General features: G+C 38.9%; 1 protein-coding gene across 2 annotated transcripts in view; it reads right to left on the bottom strand.

Moving 5' to 3' along the window:
• Nucleotides 1-22,036, bottom strand: part of Adamts3 (ADAM metallopeptidase with thrombospondin type 1 motif 3) — a 236,429-nt gene that overhangs the window by 103,232 nt on the left and 111,161 nt on the right. For both annotated transcript variants that reach the window (XM_031342981.1, XM_031342980.1), the window contains exon 4: nt 9,603-9,759. In XM_031342981.1, the coding sequence (XP_031198841.1) occupies nt 9,603-9,759 (157 nt within the window). The remainder of the gene's footprint in view (nt 1-9,602; nt 9,760-22,036) is intronic.

Consider the following 22,036-nt stretch of genomic DNA (forward strand, 5'->3'; position numbering starts at 1 on the left):
TCTCTCTCTCTCTCTCTCTCTCTGTTTTCTACAATAAAGCTAAAAACTATGGACTGTCTCCTTTTATCTAGACTCACAGTGCTGGAATAATAGCTTAGGCCTTCCCCTGAAGAGCCATGTCTAATCTCCTGCAGGAAACCCTCCCAACATTTCCAGCCAACCGGACCAAGGACTCTCGCCCTTTGCAAGAACCACCCAGTGCCTTCTCTCCCCAACCCCCTTTATTCCTTTCAGCCCAGGGCCACTGCCACCCCAGAGCCCCCACCCATTCTCAGCTCTTCCTCCATGTCCAGGGCCGTCCTGCGATGCCCAAGAGCTAGAACCTGTCATCCTTGGCCTCTGTGAAGCCCAGGGACCCTGGACTACTCCCTCTCACTCCCCACCATGAACTGGGATTACATGACTTCCCATAGCCAGCATGAAGAGCAGTCAACAGTCTCCCGAGTCCACCCATCCAGGATCTCCAAGCTCTGGTAGGACTCAGGTCTCTCCCACCCCTTTATTTCCCTACTGCCGACGCCCTACAAGGTAGAAAATAATAAAATTCGTAAAAGGGATGCATGATACAGTACAATATCAAAACAAAAACATCAATGACTGTATTTATTTATTACCAATACTGAGACTAAATAGATTAAAAACTAAATTTAAAATTAACTTAAGAGATAAGATTCAAATGATTGAGTCTGTTTTGACAAAATATCCCCAGATAACTATATTCTAAGATATTTAACATAGTAGAAGTGATTCTATGAAACAACCTTCATAAAAATATCTAGAAATGTTCAGAGGGCATTATGAAAGGGGGCTGATCAGAAAACGTGTGTGATTCTGTTTTCATGGAACATGGTCTTATATTAAGCAAGTGTCTTAAAGAACTATATAGCTATGTCATGTTAGAGACTTGGGAGTAGAAATATGGAGGAGGTTCCAAGAGACTAAACATGGAGCACAGTGGCATCCACCACCCCATTAGTGTACTAACTTTTCTGTTGTACCTCACATTACAAATGAGCTTTAGTCAGTAGATCTGGGTACCTATGGAACAGAACTGCCCTCAAGTGTGGTCTTATTTCTACTCTGTTTTTGCAAACAATCCATAAACACTAAAATAGATATATTAAAGGAAACCTGGAGATGGTATTTCTGTTACTTTTAATACTTGTTATTCTACCACTGGCACAAAAAAAAACAAAAGAAAAATCTTCAGGAGTGTGTAATCTCACAGTGACAATGTTACTATATACTCTGCGGTTTGCATAAAAAAATCACTCAGTCATTTCTCTATCACTGATAAATGCATTATGCTTCTATCATCCCTAAGAAAATGAATTCAATAACTCTTACTCATATGTCAAATTCTGTAGCTCTGACTATTCTTCTTCTTCTAAATAGACCAAGTATCTAACAGCTTTCTTAAGTTGTATCTCTTTACTAATACACTAATAGATTAGTAAAGTTCTCAGACCTTGTCAGAGAACATTCTTTGTGGAGTGAAAGTGGTGGCTTGAATATGCTTGCCCCACAAGTAGCCCTATTAGAAGGTGTGGCTTTATTGGAGGAGGTATAGCCTTGTTAAAACTGTGTCACTGTGGAGGTGGGGCTTTGAGATCTCATATATATGTTCAAGTCTGGCCCATGTGAGTGACACAGATGCTTCTTGTCTGCCTTCAGATTAAGATGTAGAGCTCTGGCTTCCCCAGCACCAAGTTTGCCTGCATGATGCCATGCTTCCTACCAGGATGATAATGGACTGAACCACTGAAACTGTATCCAGCCCCAATTAAATATTTGCCATTATTAGAGTTTCCTTGGCCATGGTGTCTCTTCAGAGCAATGGAAACCCTAAGATAGAATTTGGTACTGGGAGTGGGGTGCTCAGACACAAATGAGTCCCAGTGGATCTTAAAAAAAATTGGGGATGGGTAAATAGGATCAAATTACATTATATGTAATTCTCAAACAATAAAATTCTGTGTGAATTGGAATAAGATTGTTTTTATATGTTAGTTAGACCAGAAAACAATGTTTATGCAGGATTAAATTATGAATATCTAAATAGAGACATTGGAAAACTGAAAATGCTGAGGTCTTCTTAGTGACTGTGGACATCAAATAAAATCTGTAATCCTTTAAGCAACAAACCATGGGATAAAAGGTGCTTAAGCTTTGGATGTGAAAACTTACTTTAAGCCAATCAATCCTCTTTCCAAAGTGAGTAAACAATGACCCTTTGGTTTACATACATATCTTGTATGTCTATGCAAACATGAAGCTACTGTGCTGAATAACTTCTGCGCTGAACAGAGAAGTGCACTGCTTGCACAATGAAGATAGCTTTGAAAATAGAATGTCAGTCCTCCCTATCTTTGTGCAAAGGTCCCTTACTGTTCATTCCACAGTGCTAGCTGAGAAGCCTTGAGTAAAGATGGAAAAGGGGAAGAGGAAGGAAACCATTCATGTAAGACTGTTGCGTCAAAGAGGAAAGAAACAAATGGAAAGCCATCTGTGTTCACTCAGAGAGTAAATACTGTGACGATATCCATACTCAGAAAACAATCTACAGATTCCATGTAATCCCTATTGAAGTCTAAATGGTATTTTTTTTATAGAACTAATTAAATAAATCCTAAAATAAAACATTTCTATGAACCACAGAGGACCTAAATGGCTGACAGGATGTACAAAAGACTTTGATTCCCGAAATGAAACTGTAAACTGGTAGAAGAAATTATGGGGGAAAGGCTTTACAGTCTTGTAATGATGTCTTCTAAAGAGCCCCAAGGAAGATAGACAACAAAAGCAAATATAGGATGTGGGGCAGTCTTAGTTTCTTTTCCTGACATAGTGATAAAATTATTCAGACAAAATGAACTGAGTGTGAAATGGTTTATTTGCACTCAGAGTTGAGAGGCATTATGGCAGGGAAATCAAAGCTAGGAGTCAAACGCACCTAACTATACTGCATCCACTGTAATCACTCTGTGAACTAAAATGAATGTCCATTTAAAAACTAATGCTACTTAACCTCTTTGCTTCACACTTACTTAGTTCTCAAGATGTAAAACATGACATTAATTGTAGTTAACCAAACTGTTGTATCATAACTGGCATAAAATTAAAACAGGAAGAAATGGAGTTGAGTAATAATACTCTTGAGCATGCTATGGTAAGCTGAACAATAACTAAGAAAGATTTTAAAACTCATCAAAGTTGGGCGGTTTACTAGGGAACCTGCATGGGATTGACCTAGGCCCTCTGCATATGTTTAAGTTGCATAGCTTGGTCTTCTTGTGGGACACCTGACAGTGGGAGCAGGGGCTGTTTCTGATTCTTTTTGATGTCATTTGGAACCCTTTTGTTCATACTGGGTTGCCTCATGTCCAGCCTTAAAATGAGGGGAGGTGCCTATTATACTGCAACTTGATATGCCATGTTTGGTTGATATCCATGGGAGAGGCCTGCACTTTTCAGAAGATAAGAGGGTAGAGGGAGAGAGGAAATGTAGGGGGTAGGACTGGGGGAAGAGGATGGAGGGGCAACAAAATATGACAACAACAATAATAATAATAATAATAATAATAATAATTTTTAAAAGATGGGAGTTGTAATAAAAATAATCAAAATGGTTATTATAATTATTTTGTATAATATCCATGGTTCATATTGGAAATATATAAAAATTATCTTCATATATGCCAGATATGCCCATTGGTCCAAGTCTGAATGACGGCCTTTAAAATATTTCTCCTTGAATTTAAGGATAGATGCAAGCAAGAGATGGAATGTGGTCCAGGGATCATAGATTATGGCAACCCTACTTGAACCACACTCATGTTTTTCAAATGTTTCATAGTTCTAAAAGAGAATGGGATATTAACAAAAGTTTATAGTAGTATAGTTTTTCCAGACTGCTTAACTGAATTCTTCCTCTTAGACAATAATAGAGAAGCCAATCTTTAATACTGACAATAACTGTCATGATACTAGACGACAAGCTGTAGCCAAGTTCATGTAGTGAGGAAAGTCAGTGGACACCACCATCAAAATCCCTTGCTTGCTCTGCCAACATGTCATCCAAAATTATAAATGAAGAGCTTAAGTACTTAAGAGATTAATGTTAGGTCTAATATTCTAATTTGTTGTTACATACACATTTGTTTGATGGCATTTTATCAATACGGATATTAAACTGTACAAGATACTAATAAAACCACAATTTTAAAAAATAAATAAATTAATTTTTAGCAGTTACTATCCTGTAAGGGAATTAGACAGTACAAATGCATAAAATTAGATAGCATATGACATATGGAAAATAAAACTTATGGGAGTTCTAAAACTGAGGACGAAACTTGGAAACCATTTCAAGGATTACACAGGTTTAGTTCTTGAACAGCAACATTAAAGCAAGTTCCTGGGCAAATTCATAGATGCTTTATATTGCTAATATTCATAGCTGAGAAGTGACATATTCTAAGTCAAGAAAACAACCTATTATCTTTTATGTTTATCATGTGAAAAGTCCCTTAAATATCATTGGCTCTGCTTTCTAGTCACTTCATGGAATAAGACAGTCTCCATATTAAATTCATTTTCTCTATAATTACTATAAATGCAGACTGAAATGTACTAAAGGAATCCCACATATATGATTAGTATTTCCATATTTCCACATGAGTTCAATAGAAGTAGCTCAACAAATGATCCTCAGATTAGATTATAAACTACTAGTTGTGAAAATGTATAATCTAATGCTACTTAAAAGATTGTTTTCTCAGTGCCATGGCTTTGTATTGTGAATTTATGAATCACTTACTAATAAAATATATGCTAAAATTAATTGATGTCATTTCAGAATTTCCTTTTACAAAGTCCATCAAGAATTCTCTTTGATCCATGCACAGGTCATGAGAATCTCCCAAAGCAAAGGATTGGGGCACCTATTCACACATCTACAGCCAAAGAAGACTCTGCATCTACCCAGGCCCTAGCCTCTCCAAGACGAAGTCTTCCCATAAGTCCTGCTTGTTCTGCAGTTTCCCTTCCCAGTAACCAGGAGCAACTCCTAAATCATTTCTGACTATGCCACGTTTCCCACCTGCGACAAAGACACCCCTTCAGGGCACCATGACAACCACACCAGCGACACAAACACTTGGGTTCCTGTAGGAAAATGAAAAACTCTGAAAGAAAGCCAGTAGATAAAGGCTTGTTTCCCACTGGTAGGAAGTAATTACAAAAATTACTTTAATGCAGAGCTACTGGTGAATGAATAGCTTGTAATGTGAGGAGAAAAGCTTAAGGGCCTAGAGACTCAATACAAAATATGGAAATCTTAAGGATGCTATGTAAACATCCCCCTTACCCCTGGACTGCCTGGAGCAAAGCTCTTTGCATGACAGTGTGGGCAGTATAAAGGGCTGGGCAGGGTGTTTGTTTGTTTGTCTGTTTAATCTGAGTTTAAAAAAATGACTGAATAGTGGAGGTTAAATTTGAATTCATATCATTATTAACTACATTATTATAGAGTCACACAGAATGAATAATTCTCCAATCAGAGAGAAGAGAGTCAAGCTCTCCCACAGATGCAGAGGTTGGGATGATATAAAGATGGTGTTGATGTAAAGAAGCTTCTCTATCACGGACGTGCCAAGCTTCTGTTGGTCACTAGCTAGAGAGAGAGCACTGAATCCTGACAGGTACATGAAGAGCTAGAGTTGACCCAAAAGGCCAACTCCATGCTCACCATAACTCACAGTGACAACATTGATGGATGCCTCAAACTGTGTGCACAGCAGGTACTTGCCTATGCTTGTGGAGCCAGAGATTAGCTTTGGGTAACTTCTGCCTTTGCTCTCCATCTCAATTTTTGACTTGGAGTTTCTCACTGAACCTAGAGCTGGCCATTTTGGCTGGGCAGATTGGCCAGTTGAGTCCCCAAGATCCACCTCTCTCCATTTCACCAGAGTAGGTGAGATGCCCCATTAAGTAATTATGAGAGTATATATTGTACATTTGGAGCAAAGCTGAAGTTTAATAGAAGCTGTTTTAATACAGGTCTAAACATGGGCAATAAGGCAGTGACAGTGGGTGCTTAGCAAAGGGCAGGGCCATGAAAACACAGCTGCTAGCTTCTCCAGTGACTGTCACCCACAAAGGCAATTATAAAATCTCCTCACTGTTTCCAATGGATCTTCAAAGTTATAGTCAAATTATCTCACGTCATTTTCACCAAGGTTTATTCTACCCACATTCGCATGCCCTAATTCAGGGATTTCTCAGGTCTCAAATTAGAATTCTGAGATACATTAGATCCTTGCCTCTCTTCCCATAAGATCCACTCTATCAGAAAATCCTATCATTTTTACTCCAATCTCTGCTTGCATCTAGCACAGTGGCTCCATCTCATACTTGTTCTCTTGGTACCTATCACTATTGCCCAGGCCGTAATCTGTTTTAATTTAGAGCAATTACAAAAAAACTCTAACTCAGACATTTGGCACATCTGAGCAGCTGAACTACAAAAGGCTTCAAAAAGTAACCAAGGAATTATTGGGATAAGTAGAAAATAGGATGAAATGTTTCTACAGGCTCTACTGATAAGCTCTGCAGGGTCAACCAATACTACTTCCACATGATAACTTGGTGTCAGAAAAATGACAAAGACATGCTCCTCAAATCTGTTTCTTATTTACACCTTAGCTTTTCTATTGTATTTCTTTCATTGCAACTCATTGACACATCATCTTTTTTTTTTTTTTTTCAAGACAGGGTTTCTCTGTATAGCCCTGACTGTCCTGGAACTCACTCTGTAGACCAGACTGGCCTTGAACTCAGAAATGCGCCTGCCTCTGCCTCCCAAGTGCTTGGATTAAAGGCGTGTGCCACCACCGCCTGGCTGACACATCTTCTCAGATGGATTCTTGACTGGATCCAAAATTTATACTTGGACCATACTTCATCTATAAAAAAAAAAATGAGGCCTTCATCCTTTGACTAGAAGAGAATTGGGAGGGTATAGTTTGGTGTTTAAATTTATGAATCTAAACTCTTCTTATGCTAGGGGGAAAAGTTAAATTTTTTATACAAATAGTTAAATACTCTTTAAAGCAAGTGTCCTATGTCTTAGCTACATTCCTACCTTATTTCCATCCTACTAAGCTGGGTGGAAATGGTTTTAATGCTTTGTCTTATTCCAGAAGCCATGTTTCCAGACCTCAGGGTCCCTGCCCCCAGCTGGCTTAGACTGATAATAAAGAATTGCCATATAGCCATTGGCCATACAGCCATTGACTGGGCAGGAAGATGGTGTGGGACTTTTAGACTGCACAGCTGAGGGGCCAGGAGAGAGAGGAGAGACAGAGAATTGTCATGACAGGGAAGGAGAAAGATGGAACTTAAAAGCCTGCTGGAACATTAAGAATCCAGGAAAGGCTACTTCCCTGATTGGGTCTGGGGTAGCAGAGATGAAATATAGATTTTAAAAGATGTTAACACAGGAATACAAGAGGGGAGTGTTTGCTAGCCATGGGGAAGATTAGAAATGTCCAACCATTGAGCTTGTCAAGGCATATCAAAATTAGCTGGTGCGTGTATGCGTGTGTGTGTGTGTTTGTCAGGGGCATGAGTCTTTAATTAGCAAATATGGAAAGCTCTTGGACTGGTACATGCCTGTGATCCACCAGGAACCAAAGTAGTTTAACTAATTCACTGCAACCACAGATGGTGTGCAATGTGGCAGGCAAGAACTCACTATTAAAAATTATTTAGAGATTCTTGAATAAAATACGTGCATACCATGATGTAAGATTAGAAGGAGCAGAGAACTGGCTTCTTAATAGGCTACAGATTTTGCCCAATCCACATGGAGATTTCTTAAAGAGTTTGGGCTCAGAGATGCTGGGAGCCCCTGCTGTGCAAAGAGACAGGCTGGCTGCACAGAGGAAGGCAGTGAGAGGCAGACAATAGAAGCTGCAGGCGGCCCACAACCAGATCAATATAGGATAGAGAGGATATATAAAATTTGATTTAATTGTTTTTAAGGATAGAGGGGAGTATAATGTTGATTGTTTAAATGCCATTAAGTATACATAAGTGAATTAATATTTTGAGGCTTTTGATCATAAATTATAGATCAAAGAGCAGAGGGTAAGTAGAAAAAACTTACCTCAGACAGATAATAGAAGCTTATGTTAATTCAAGTTATCTAAATGTACCCACAGATAGATTAATCTCCATAGAAGGGAGAATGTAAGTATACTTAGATGAATTATAGGTTGAAAAGCAAGGACTAGGCAGCCTAACCTATCTCAGACAGAAGAAAGTTAGGCCTTGATCTCACTATTAAAAAATTAATCTTAATCTTGTAAGAACAAAGCAGGAGACTATGGAGGAGCACTACCTTATCAGATAATATCTGTCTAGATTGCCTTCATTGCTTTGAGTTGTTTTAATTAACACAATAAAGATGATTATATACCTGGTGATATTTATGATTTTAAGATTCCTCTGGGAGAGAGATCAAGCTATACCTTTAATGATTTCCAGTTCCTGGACCAAGAACACGTTATTTTGAGAGAGAAGCTCTATATTTGTGGTGACAGGAAAGGGAGAAAAGACTAAGGGCCCCTTCTGGAGTGACATGGATCAGATATAACAGGGGAAGACCCCCTGAAATCTTGGCTACAAAAAAGAAAGATTCAAAGAAAATCAAAAAGAACAAGCAACTTGATTTGTTGATTCCTCAACATGGAAGAGTCCAATAAGTAGATTAGACATAAAAATGTCTCTAGTCAAAACTTCAGCTAAAATTAGACAATAAATCTTGTTGGTTGTAGAATCCTTATGATTCATATCCTTCATTTGGCATAAATGAAGATTTATTACAATTGGTTACTGATAACATTAACTCATAAAAAGACAATTGTCTTTCACTTGCTCAAATAAGTTCATCCTTAACTTATCTGTGCATCTTGCAAAATCTATACAAAATATTTTTATAGTACTAAAATTTTGGTTATGAGATTCATATGTTATAAAATATAAATATTATAGCAATGGAATGAATGGGCACTAACATTTATAGAAATTGATACTGAAGGGAAATGTGATGGAGTGATCAGGTATAGCTTGTAGGATCTTTTCTTGTTTGCAAGAGATATAAGTTAAATTCTTCTGTTGATATCAACTTGTGCCCAGGCTTCACTACACCAAACAAAATTAGAAAAACTTCAGATGTCATAACTATTACATTTCCAATCCATTAAAAATAAAATCCTACAGAATTTAACTTATATCTCCCCCAAACAAAAAAGATTATATATCTGTCTACCTATCTATCCTGTGCCTAATAAACTTTAAACAAGGCTTAATAATTATAGATTTAAGGGATGATGAAAACAACCCATACATCAATCAAAAGAACTTCATTGGCATTTGCTCTTTTGAAATGTGGAAGTTGAATGGAAGTTTAATCATCAAGTTTTTCTTTCTTTTTGCATGTTAGAGGTATTTTATATCAGGGATTATTACATGACAGTACATTTTATGATTTACTTTAAAAGTTGTCCTGTAAAACTATGGTCAGTTAAGATGCCTACCCCTGGAGTAGACATCTTCAGACACATCTCTGGGAGCCTGCTCCATTGCTGATCTCTTGTAGACAATGTGAATCCTTCCTTTTTCTTCATCCATCTGCTTCCCTCTCTCCAAGGGTTCAATGAAATACTCTTCATTATCACTCTTTATCATTCCAGCCTAAAGAAAGCATAAAATGTGTTCATTTTAAAATTAAACACCATTTTCAATTCTCAAGTACATCCTTTTAGATGGCAAGAACATAAATCATGAGAATGATTTTTCTGTTTGATTATAAGGACATTTACTGATCTTCTGCAGAGTGCTCAGGTTTGGTCTCAGTCCTCACATGGTAGTTGACGACCCCTTGTAACTCCAGTTCCACAGGGCTTACCCCACTAGTAACTGATAGTTCAGAAGGGAAGAGTAGGGATGGGGGAGCCCCTCCCAGTTGATAATTGAAGGTCAATAGGCTCAGTGTTACACAGGGCTACTGCAAGTCACCAAAGCTGCTAAGAGATCAGGATAACATGCCTTGGAGACTGCCTGTTACAACACTTCTCCCTGTTGTCTGACTTTTATATTCCTTCCGACCCTCTCTTCTAGGCTGTTTCCTGAGCCGGAGAGGTGGTCATGCAAATGCCCTATGTAGCACTGCACACTTATTTATTCTCAGGACCATCAACAACCAAGTATCTCCATGTTCACTGAAGTTCATGGCAGAGGAACTGTCTCCCTTCACTATCACTTCTGTAGATCATTTACATTACAGAAATCAGCCCCTTGGGATTGCTCACAGATCCTAATGATTCGCAAAGGTAAGTCTGTGACTGAAGGAAGCAGGTGAGGACTGTGAGCACTGGGCAATGACTACTAAGCCACTTAAAAGGAAGAAGGAAGAATTCTCCCATTTGCTTGACTGAAGGAGCTGAAGGAGTTTGCAGCCCCATAGGACGAACAACAAAATGAACTAACCTGTACCTCCAGAGCTCCCAGGGTCTAAACCACCAACCAAAGAGTACACATGGAGGGACTCATGGCTCCAGTTGCATATGTAGCAGAGGATGGCCTTGTTGGACCTCAATGGGAGGAGAGGCCCTTGGTCCTGAGAAGGCTCGGGTGGCTCGATGCCCCAGTGTAGGGGGATTCCAGGACAGGGAAGCAGGAGTGGGTGGGTTGGTGAGCAAGGAGAGGGGGGATGGGATAGGGGGTTTTCAGAGGGGAACCAGGAAAGGAGATAACATTTGAAATGTAAACGAAAATATCTAATAAAAATAAATAAATAAAAGATATTCCCCTGTCTGTACCTAAAAAAAAACCCAAAAAACAAAAACCAAAAACAACAACCAAAAACCTTTTCTCTATATATTACTCTATATATTATAGGTGAACATTTAAATACCAAACACCATGATACTACTTTTGCCCAGTAAAGTGCAAGTAAAACTCAAACTTCAAACTGAACATCTCCTTTACAAAACAAGGTGCATTTAAAGGAGGTTGGGACAGTATCAGTGGCAAGGCGAGAGGCAGGATCTGAGGCTTAGCTTTGATCTGAATGTGTTTTCCATAGACCTTTGTGCCAGCAGTTTCATCACATATAACAATATTGGCAGGTGATTGGGTTTAAAAGGTAAGGCCTTGTAGAAGCCAGCTGGGTTGACCACAGCACCTTCAGAAGAGACTTCACAAGAGATCGACATAGTCCTCAAGGAAGCAAGTTAGTTCTGGAGAGAGTGGTGTGTTTCCAAGCGAGGCGCCATGTGCTTGATGCCTTCTGCATTCAGCTGTTTTCCCCTCTGCTTGCCCGCAATGTGGTAACATGTGGGGGACCTTGCCAAGCACAAGAATCCTGTTCTTTGGACTAGATTCTAGCCATCAGCATCATGAGCTAAATAAAAGCTGTTCCTTTATAAAGACTGGGGCTTAGGGATTTGCTATAGCAGAGCAGTAGAGAGGAAATTCAAGCACACATGACCTCTAATGTGGATGGGCAGAAAATGTGAGTCTGAACTTTCACTAATTTAAATACAATTTAATGGAAATATTATCCTAAACTACTGTTTAAAAAAAAAAACACAGAAAATAAATTGCCAACGACATGCCTCACCTACCCTCTAGATTCAATCTAGCAAAACATACAAGCCTGAAGGGATTCAAGAAGTTTGTTACCAAAAGTCCAGCAACATGGTTGATGAGCATGAAATCAAATTAGGATACTGCCCCTTTCATAATCCCACTGAACACAGCAAAATAACATCAAGCGCTATTTTTTTAGTTTCTTTTATTTTTGAGAATATAATAAAATTATATCATCTCCCCCTTCCCTTTCCTCCCTACAAATCCACTCATTTGTCCCCACTTTACTCTTTTTCAAATTAATGGCCTTTATGTTTCTTGTTCTTACATACATATATATAGTCCTCATCCCTCATCAAGAACAACAGACTAAAACAATTACAGAAAGCCACACCAATCAAAACACAGCTCAGTGGAGCCCAATTCCAATGGATACATCTATAAAGTACACCTGCATTGAAGTTTCCATGGAAGAAGAGGCAGAAAGTTTCAAAGAGCCAGAAGATCATAGAGTTTGCTGCAAGATTGTTTCTACAGACAATATCAGAGACTGATGACTTTTAAATCCAAATTATATAATATGTACTTCTGTAGACTCACCTTAGTATATACCACAATAAATTATTCACAGCATCTCAATTTCAAGTAGCTCAGAGGGCAAAACTGCTCTCCAAAATAATCACGTTCTTTTGGACAAATGATGGTGAACTACAAACGGACTGACTGCGAAAAGGCTCAAAAAAACTAGGTGTTTCCTTATGGCACTTCATGCCTTCCAGAAGGGTTATGTGTCTCAGAAAGTCACGCCAGGGTCTAGATTGACACTGTCTCTGACACTCTGAGAGTCTGCCCAATGAGCAATGGAAAACCTTGTCAGGAGGTTGCCTCAGTCCCAGCATTCACTGTTTCTCTACTTCCATGCAGGATAGAGTTACACGGATCACAGCCAATGGTAAAGAGAGCCAGAAAATGTAACCTGGCTCTGTGCCCAGGGAGCAGAGACAGATTTTGATGAGCAGATGGAGGTGGCAACCTCAAACGAACTAATGTCACTTCTTTGCTTACTTTTCCCTTGCTTCCCCTTGTGACTTAAAATGACACTCACTACCACAGCCCTGGAGCCTTGCTCTGTCTATGACTCTCAAGGAACCGTCTTACCACTGTCAAAGGGGAAATGCTGTTACTCTTCAAAAGCCCACTCTACACATGCACTTTGCTTTTGAATATTCTGTTATTCTGTTTCATCAAAAAAAAAAAAATGTTACGTCCTTAAGAGTGATTTTCTTATAGCTTTACCCCACAGAGATTTGGTGCTCTGTCTTCCGAGTCACGTTGCTAGCTTTACTCCACAGAGATTTGGTGCTTCATCTTCTGAGTCACGTTGCTAGCTTTACTCCACAGAGATTTGGTACTCCATCTTCTGAGTCACGTTGCTTCTGCTGTTTTCCTCTCTTATGGCTCTTATTGCAAGTTAGCACGGTTGTGCCTATATGCTTGCGACTATTTATTATTCTTTCTCCTCTGTAAGTTTGTCTGCTCCCAAGACAGCATGTCTATCTTAATTAGCCTTTTAATCCTTAAGCACTGGCACAACATCTGGCACCCATTTTGTATTCAGTTTTTTTTATAATGAACAACTATATAAATAAACTCTAGAGATAAAGGCATAAATCATAGTTACAGCTGTGTGCTGGAGGCCAAATGCACACAAGAATAACTTTACTTCACAGGGGAAATATTTGGAGATTTCAGTCCATAACTGCTATCCCTGGGTGTTTAGGTGGATCATCATGGTGGTGGGAGTATGTGGTGAAGAAGGTTCTTGGACTCATGGAAGAGAACCAGGTCAGAGCAATCACAAGTGGATAGAGGACAACACAGCCTTCAGGGACAATCCCTGCTACCTTCTTCCTCCAAGGAGACACTATTTGCCACAGTTCTGCCATCTGCCAGTGATCTATTCAGGCTTTAAAATTACCTATGGATTAAGGCATTCACTTAGTTAAAGCCCACATAATCCAACTGCCTCAGAAAATGCCATCAGACACCCAGAGGTGCTCTTCACCAATTTCCTGAACATTTATCAATCCAACCATGTTGACAAGCAGGATTAACTATTACAGAGGATGTAAAAATTTTATAGGTATATGGTCATTTTCAAAAGATGGGAGAATTGGTATGCTAGAGGCACAGGAAAATGTATCAGAGCTGACACATCTCTTCTCCTCACTCAGAATGATAACCTCAGCTCCTTCAACTTCCTTCTTTGATCTTGTCCCTTCCATGTTCATGACTCTGTCTTGTCACAGGGTCTATCTTCTTACTCTGCCCTACGGGTTCCAGTCCGATCTCAAAGATTCCCTGCCAATCCCTAAACACCTCAGGTGGGCACGATCTCTCTTTAAGGTCCTGGTACTAGCTCTGTACTTTGAATCATTCCCCTCTAGAATTCTATCCCTTTTAAGTTCTGGAGTGTGACCTCTCAGGTTATCATATTGTAGCTTCCCGTCTCTTCTTCACACAGCAGCCAGCATCTCTTTCCTGCTCCATCGTGTAGTCTGAACATTCCACATAATCAAGTGCTCATTTGTGTTTGCTGCCTTGGTCCTACTTCTTGCTACTCTCCTTTCCCATTGCTCACTAGCCAGGAGTTCCTTTTGGCTGCTTGCTTCACTCTATATCCCACATGCCCCTACAGAGTGCTTGTCTCAAACTATCTCATCCATAAATATTTTTTTTAATGAAAAACTTGACAAGAAACATGAGAATAAAGTATAACATAAGATTACTCCTAAATCTTGAAGTTGAGTGACTAAGAAATTAATTTACTCACAGAAACAGAAAAGCAAGCTGGAGACAGAAATACCTAGCTACCGGATCTCCCAGCACATGTATAGTGGAGGCAGAAGGATTCAGAAAGGCTAGAGGGAGGGAAAGTTGTTTTATCTGTATTCTCCTGAGGTACTAGGGGTAATCGTTAACAGTTATGGAGGAATTCATGAGTGATTTTCAGAAATATAAGCTTAGCCACACTGGATTTCAGATACATCTTGTCACATACAGTAAATAAATCTCTCAAAAAACTGAATGAGGAAAGTTTGCAAATACATTTAAGGTCAATAGAAGCAAACTTATAAAATTCTCAAAGGACCTTAAGTTGGCATGAAGAAAAATCCCAGAAGCCTAAACTCTGGGCAATGGCCCATAGGCCCCATACTCCTGGGCTTTCTGGATTTCTGTCTCTTCCCACTGCTTGCCTGGTCCCTCTAAAAGGGTTCTAGAGTCACTGGCAGTACCTCCAGCAGACCTACATTACCCTAAGTTGGCTCACCACTCCTTTTCCCCCTCAGTCATCCAGAAGTCTCTAGATGGCTCTCTGTGAGCCTTTCACAACTCTACACAAACTTTGCAACATTTACCATTTTACTACATCCTAGAGAAGCAGAACAAAAGCTGACTTAAGGTAGATGGCTTATATTTAAGAGTAGAGGGAGAAAACATTAACACGAACAGAACCAAACATTGTGGAGAAAAAAGGTTAAAGGACTGGCAAGAGAGAGAGGAGGAAAACATGAACGCAGCACCAGGGTCCCTAAGGAAGGAACTGCAGTGTGCAAAGAATGAAGCCTGTGAAAAGCAGCCTGGACAAACTGTGCTGTTTAACTAGAGTGGTAGGGGCTGGAAACACATTACAAAGAGCTACAGAGAAAGCTGGTCATAAAATAGCATGGATTTTAAGGTCTAGAATATTCTTAGCTATTGCAGGTGGATTCTGATGCCCATCTTTCCACCACACCATATTGATTTTTCTCCTTTGGTGGTGACACAAAACTGGAGGGACTATTTTAAAGGTGCTCATATTTTCAGGGGGAAAAAAACTTGCCCCGCTCTTGCCCATGCATACTTAACCGAGGACAAATCATCAGTGCTGATCATTAAGCACTGAAGACCTTTTTATGTATGAACATATTTATTTATATAGTGAAGCACTCAAAAACATTTTTGGAAGCTCAAAGGCCATGTGTTGTCATGCCTTAACATTAATTAGCTCACACTCCTGTCAGCTCCCTGGTTCCCTTTATACAAGATATACTTATGACATCCAAGAGTAAAATCCAATGTGTATAACATTTTAAAAGCCTGGACCATGGGTGACATTCTAGGTATTAATAATACTCATAATCCTCCCAGAAATGTACAACTTGAAAATTATAAACCTAGATGTTTTTGAAAGACCACACATAAGATTATATATGCTCCTGAGGGACTCTACTCAATCAGTTTAATTTCCCCTTAATGCTATTTATATAGTAAGGTTTTAGAAGTTGCTCCTTCCCCAAAGAACCCCATTTTGCCATTTCAATCTCATGCAACAAAACAAAATATTTGCCATGTTTCTCAAGCTATTTTTATGAATTAAATTTTTTTTTAAAAAAATAGTACTATATTTGATCTAGTATTAAATAATGAAAGGTTCATTTTGTTTGAATTCTAACATAGGTTCCTTGACAGCCCTTTGGAGGGGATAACAGGATCATGGACGCTAAGAAGCCTAATGTCCCCTTCACATCTGGGCATCCCTTCCAGCTGTGTCACTCACTTCACATGGTGCCAAAAGTCCAGACTTGAGCCAGCGAGTTGCCTAAGATAGAAGCAGCCATCACCAGGGCCACATGCCTCTCTCACTGGGTGGGGTCCTCACAGCCATACCTACACCAGTTCTAATATACTAGATCTGATAGTTTCCTCACTCGGTTCTAATGTGAATGGAGGGTGTGGAGCACAGGGCGGCTCAGATGAGATAATGTCTATGAATTTATTTTATAAACTATAAAGTTATACAAGAAATGTAAAACACAATTCTTTATAGGTCACAGTAATAAAAGCCAGTCACCAAGGAAAGATTACCTTGTACTTAGCTCAACTTATGATGAAAATCAGCCTCAAAGAGAGCTCTTACAGTTCAATCAAAGATTACTAATCTCTCCTCAGAAATTCGGTGTCAGATAGTCTAAAAACCTCATGTCCTGTTTTACTTACAACACAAGAATGCCGTTCTTTTGTTAAAGCAGGAGTGTGGTGCTATGAATTTTATCTAGGAATTTCATGAAGCATGTCCTAAATACAATATGGATGTAGTTGAAACTAAATACCATTTCTGCCAAGTTGGGCATAGCAGTAAACTACTAGGGTACAGACAGATAAGGCAGCAATAGGATCTGAATGCCTAGAATAGTTCATGGGAAGGTGTGCCAATGATGTATATAGGAAGGGGTAAGGCAAATACAATGTTCTACCATGGATGTCACTAGAACTATAGTACAGCTACAGCATTTTAGCTCAGGAAGGCTAGATGAAGACACAGCACAGGGTTAAATAGACCCTGTGTTCCTTCTTCAGTTATTGCAGTACACAGGCAAATATCTTATCTGGTCCCTATTTTATCAGTACAATGAACAGTACTTATTGGATAAAGATAACTTCCTAAGGTTTCCTGAATTTCAAGAGGTATTTCAATGACGTCATCAAATCCCTACAGAAGACAGCAATGTGGCTGGAAAGACAGAAAGCGTAGAGTAGTGTGGCTTAGAAGGCTGCCTGTAAGCCCAAAGCAAGAGCCCCACTTAAAATGCTTTCAGACAGACAGACAGACAGATGACAGACACACACACACACACACACACACACACACACACACAAAGAGAGAGAGAGAGAGAGAGAGCAAATCTTAGAATGCTGTCTGTTTTTATTTCAACAGCATCTAAAAATCTTGAAAATCCCTTTCAAGTTTATAACATTAAAGTGTATTTGCAAAATCCTTTCTATGAAGGGAGTGAACAGGACTTAAAAAAAAAAATAAAAGGATTCATCTCAACCCCCAATACAATTAACTACTAAAATGAGGAGTGTGATGATCAGTGACTTTGAGAGACGACCATTCAGTTTCTTAATTAGGGAGCACAGCCTCCACTTGATTCTCATCAAAATAAGCACCACAAGAAATGGAAGTCTAAAGGCTGAAGGGCTTTCTGTACAGCCTGTTTAACTGCTCCATTTCCCTCGTTTCCACCTCCAGCCTATACCCACCACAGTTACACAGCATGGCCTGTTTCCACTTAACCACATTACTCACATACTGACTCTAAGAAAGGATATGACATTCTAAAAGTCCCAGGAAGTCACTGTAATAAGTGTGTTGGGTACTAAGGTATCTCCATGTCATAGTGTTTGCTGTGTGAGAACAGGAAGGGGAGGGTCATCCAGATGTTGGTTAACCGAAATTTTCTCCTCTTGACAAATTGAGTGGTTTTCTTTAATAAACACGATATTTTATATAACATCACCTATAAGAAAACTCCAAGGCAAATCTGTACCCTCCTTGTAGGGCCATTGCACCAGGAATCCCACAGGACAGACTTGCTCTGAGAAATAATTTCCTTTCTCTTCTTGACTTTTTCTTTTTTTAAATTATTTAAGTTAGCATGGGTTTCATTCTGGCATTTTGCATGTGCATGTGTATTTTCCTCTGTTCAATTACATTCCCTCTTCTGTTCCCCTCTTCTGTGGTCTCTGACTCTCTGATTGGTTCTGTTCCTTATACTAGATAGTTCCCCATTCTGTTTTCACTGTCTTATCATGTGATAAGTGTATTTAAACTGAATATTCTCTCTTACTTGACATGGTGGTTACTTATTGAGCCAACTACATAGCTGGTATTTCAAGTTAAAACTCTCAGATCACTACTTTACCTGAAAGGAGAAAGTTAATTTTCTAAAAATGTATAAATTATAGGATTAAATGTGTTAACAATATTTCACATCATCCAATATTTCAAAGATATATGTGTTCCTGATGACACAAATTATCACTGTTTATACTTGTTAGCAAAATATGAGTCTGTAACCACAAATACTGGTTTGTTTTTTACTTCTTAATAATCCATACTCTACACTGCCCAATAATTATAAAATGTGTAAGATGTTACTGAGTGCTTGGTTCTGTGACAAAGGAGCCTTCAGCTATGTTCATGAAAGCATACACCCAAGTGCAACCTCAGTAGCCATGGAGAAAAGGCCAATGTTAACCAAACAGGCCTCTTCCCTCTTTGTAAGGCACAAAGAGAGGCATATAAACCACAACATCAAATCAGCCGTCCACACTACTTCCTCTCCATTTGACTGTTGCTAACCATTCATTTAGGTGGCTGGGAACAGACTGGGCCTTGTGTTGTTTTCTATTACTGCTGTAACAAAGCCTCACGAATGGAAAGGTTGGAAACAGTACAAGCGTGTTCTGTGTGAGTTCTGTGGATCACAGTTCAAACTGGCAGTGGAGGGCCAGCAGAGCCTGCTCTGGCAGCCTTGGATGACTTGGTTTGATTTCCCTACTCTACTCTCACACCCACCACTCCACAGTTCTCATCGCCACTTCCCCTTCTAATGGAACTGAAAATAGACAAAGAACTTACTTGATGTGAGCAGAGAGTGAGAACTACTGCCATAGTCCCGCCTTCTCAGTCAAATGCTCTTGCCAAGCCTCTGCTGCTGGCAAACACAGACAGCTGTGGTGGTGCTCCATGGCTATGGCAGGAGGTGAGAGGTCCTTCTCTATCCCATGCCAAATGAGATCCTAAGGAATTAGCCAGGATTCTACCATAGAATCGTATACACGGTGAGATGTATCAAGAAAACCAACCTGCAGTTTAAAGCTATAAAATACTGTAAGATAAGAAATGAGGGGAGCAACAGGAGGAGGTGGAAGCTAAGGAAGAGGTAGAGGTGGTGACAGTCGTGGTAGTTGTAGGGGTGGAAAACCCAACCCAATGCTCTGCTCAGAATTCAGGTCAGCAAAAAGAAACAAAAGCACAGGAGGGAGAGAAACGAGCTACTGAAGAGACCTTCCCACTTCTGCTACACAAGAAAACTCCATATCTAAGTCTTCATCTAAATTTATTTTAAGAAATAATATATATATATATATATATATATATACACACATAAGTGTGTATACATATATACATACATATATACACATATATATGCATATTTATATTAAAACCTCAAAATGTTAAAGCACAGAAAATTGCTTTAAATTTTGGTGGAAGGACAGAGAAAGTCAAAAAGCAAATCATGCAGTAACTTTTAGAACATTTTGACATTTGAAAGTCAGTCTCACAACTGAATATCCAAATGAATTATGCTCACCAGGGCATGCTAGGGCCAGTCATGACTGTACAGTTGCAAAGGAACAGATGAAGAAAAGACCAGGAAGGCTGTGGAGCGAACCGAAGTAAAAAGAAAGATACTACTGCTGGTTATGGTTATATTCATTTCAGAAAGTTCTAAAAATCTTTAGTGAAATGGATTTCATAAATATATAATACAAACTTTCAGATATAAAATACTCAAGGAAAATTATGACCCCTCTCATATGGAGAATGTGTGAATTGTTCATTAAAAGCCATTTTCTTCAACTCTCTTTTGAGACAAAAGTCTCCAAAATAGGCCTCAATTTAGATTACTAAAGTCCCACATACATTAATTTTAATAATATAGCCAACTCAACAAGCCATCAAGGTTCATTGTGACTGAATGCTCACAAGAGGAAGCCAAGTGTGGTGGCACACAAGTTCATCCTAGCACCTAAAAGGCAGAGACAGTGGATCTCTGAGTCTGAGGCCAGCCTGGTCTACACAGCATGTTCCGGACATGTCAGTGCTACACAGTGAGCCAATTCTCAGTATGTGTCTGTGTGTGTGTGTATGTGCGTATGTGTGCGTGTGTGTGTGTGTGTGTGTGTGTGTGTGTAGGAGATTGGAACCTTAGTTTGGTTGACCAAGAAATTTAGGTTCTGGTCACAGCTTTTCTAAAGTGAAAATAGTGTGATTTCTGAAGTCATTTAAACTCCTTTTGGCTTTTCACAATCTGAGAAAAATCATGAGGATTTGACTGGGTAATCTCTAAAATAACTTCCAATTCAATTACTCTGTTATTTAAATTATATTCCAGTATTAAAGCTCCTAGGAAACACGTGAATTTAAAAACTGCCCTTGCCAATATCCCAAGATCCACTTATTCCCATAATAAATAACTGAAATATGACTATAAGACTAATATAATTAACTCCTAAAGTAGGTCACAAATGTTAGCATGCCAAAGAATTTAGGTCCCAACCTCAGAGCCATTTCCGTGTTCCACACTCCAGAGTCTGATTCAGAAGGGCTGTGCTGGCCCTCAGACATCTGCAATTTTAAGTAGTACTTCACATGTTGCAAACGGTGGTGGTCTGAAAATTACAGCTTGAGAAAAACTGCTTAAAAATCATATGCCAATCAAAATGAATTTTAGATGCATACTCTCCTAAATTTGGGGCCAGGAATACAGCTCAGTGGTAGAGTGACTGTTGTTAATGTGCCATTTCTGGCACCCCAAAAGATATAAAAACAAACCTGAAGATGACTCAAAGGAAATACAAATAAATGGAATCTATGAATTAAAGTCAAGGTAGTAATTAAATATGTAATAGCTATCTACTAAATATATAATACTAGGTGTATTTCTGAGGGGCTTAACTTTATAGAATGACTCATTGTCTTAAATTAATAGCTATAAGAAAATATTAATAATCATATTTTAATGCAATGGGAAAATATCTGTCAACAGCTGTCATAGGAAATACAATCTTTTACAGATTCTAAGAAATGAAATAACATAAAGAAAACTTAAAATCCAAAATAATCTCAAATTTCACTTCAGAAAGTATTTAAAATAGTATTCATGTACATATCAAGGCAAATTATGTTGTAGAACTTTATTAGCATATACTAAATGTATCAAGTGAGCTTTGCCATATTTTCAGATATGTAGACATGGTGCTATGTTTGTATTCACTCTTGGGACATATTCCAAACCTTATTGATCATAGATGTTACTGAAGAGTAACCATTAAGCCTAGGGATGAAATTTACAGTCCTGGTGGAAACACAGTGGGCCATGGTCATTGCTCCTAAAAGAACAAACTTGACTACAGTCAGTACCAGCAGTAAAAGAGTTGTAGATATATTTGACAGTATAGAAGTTCCATTTGTAAACAACAAATCCTCTATATCAGAAGAATTCCTCATACAGCTTGCTATTTTCCTTCTGCTATATAAACCCCACACAATGGGGTCAATATAGTCTCAGGGAGTATTTTCGAATATGTTAAAATAAAACACTTGTAGCTCTTTTCTGGGTGTAGATTCTGATTAATGGCCTAAGTTTCTATATTTATTCTTAATTAAGAAATTTGCCCAGGTAGTGGTGGTGCATGCCTTTAATCCCAGCACTTGAGAGGCAGAGACAGGCAAATTTCTGAGTTCGAGGCCAGCCTGGTCTAC

Source organism: Mastomys coucha, unplaced genomic scaffold (assembly GCF_008632895.1).
Source record: "Mastomys coucha isolate ucsf_1 unplaced genomic scaffold, UCSF_Mcou_1 pScaffold22, whole genome shotgun sequence".
NCBI lineage: Eukaryota > Metazoa > Chordata > Mammalia > Rodentia > Muridae > Mastomys > Mastomys coucha.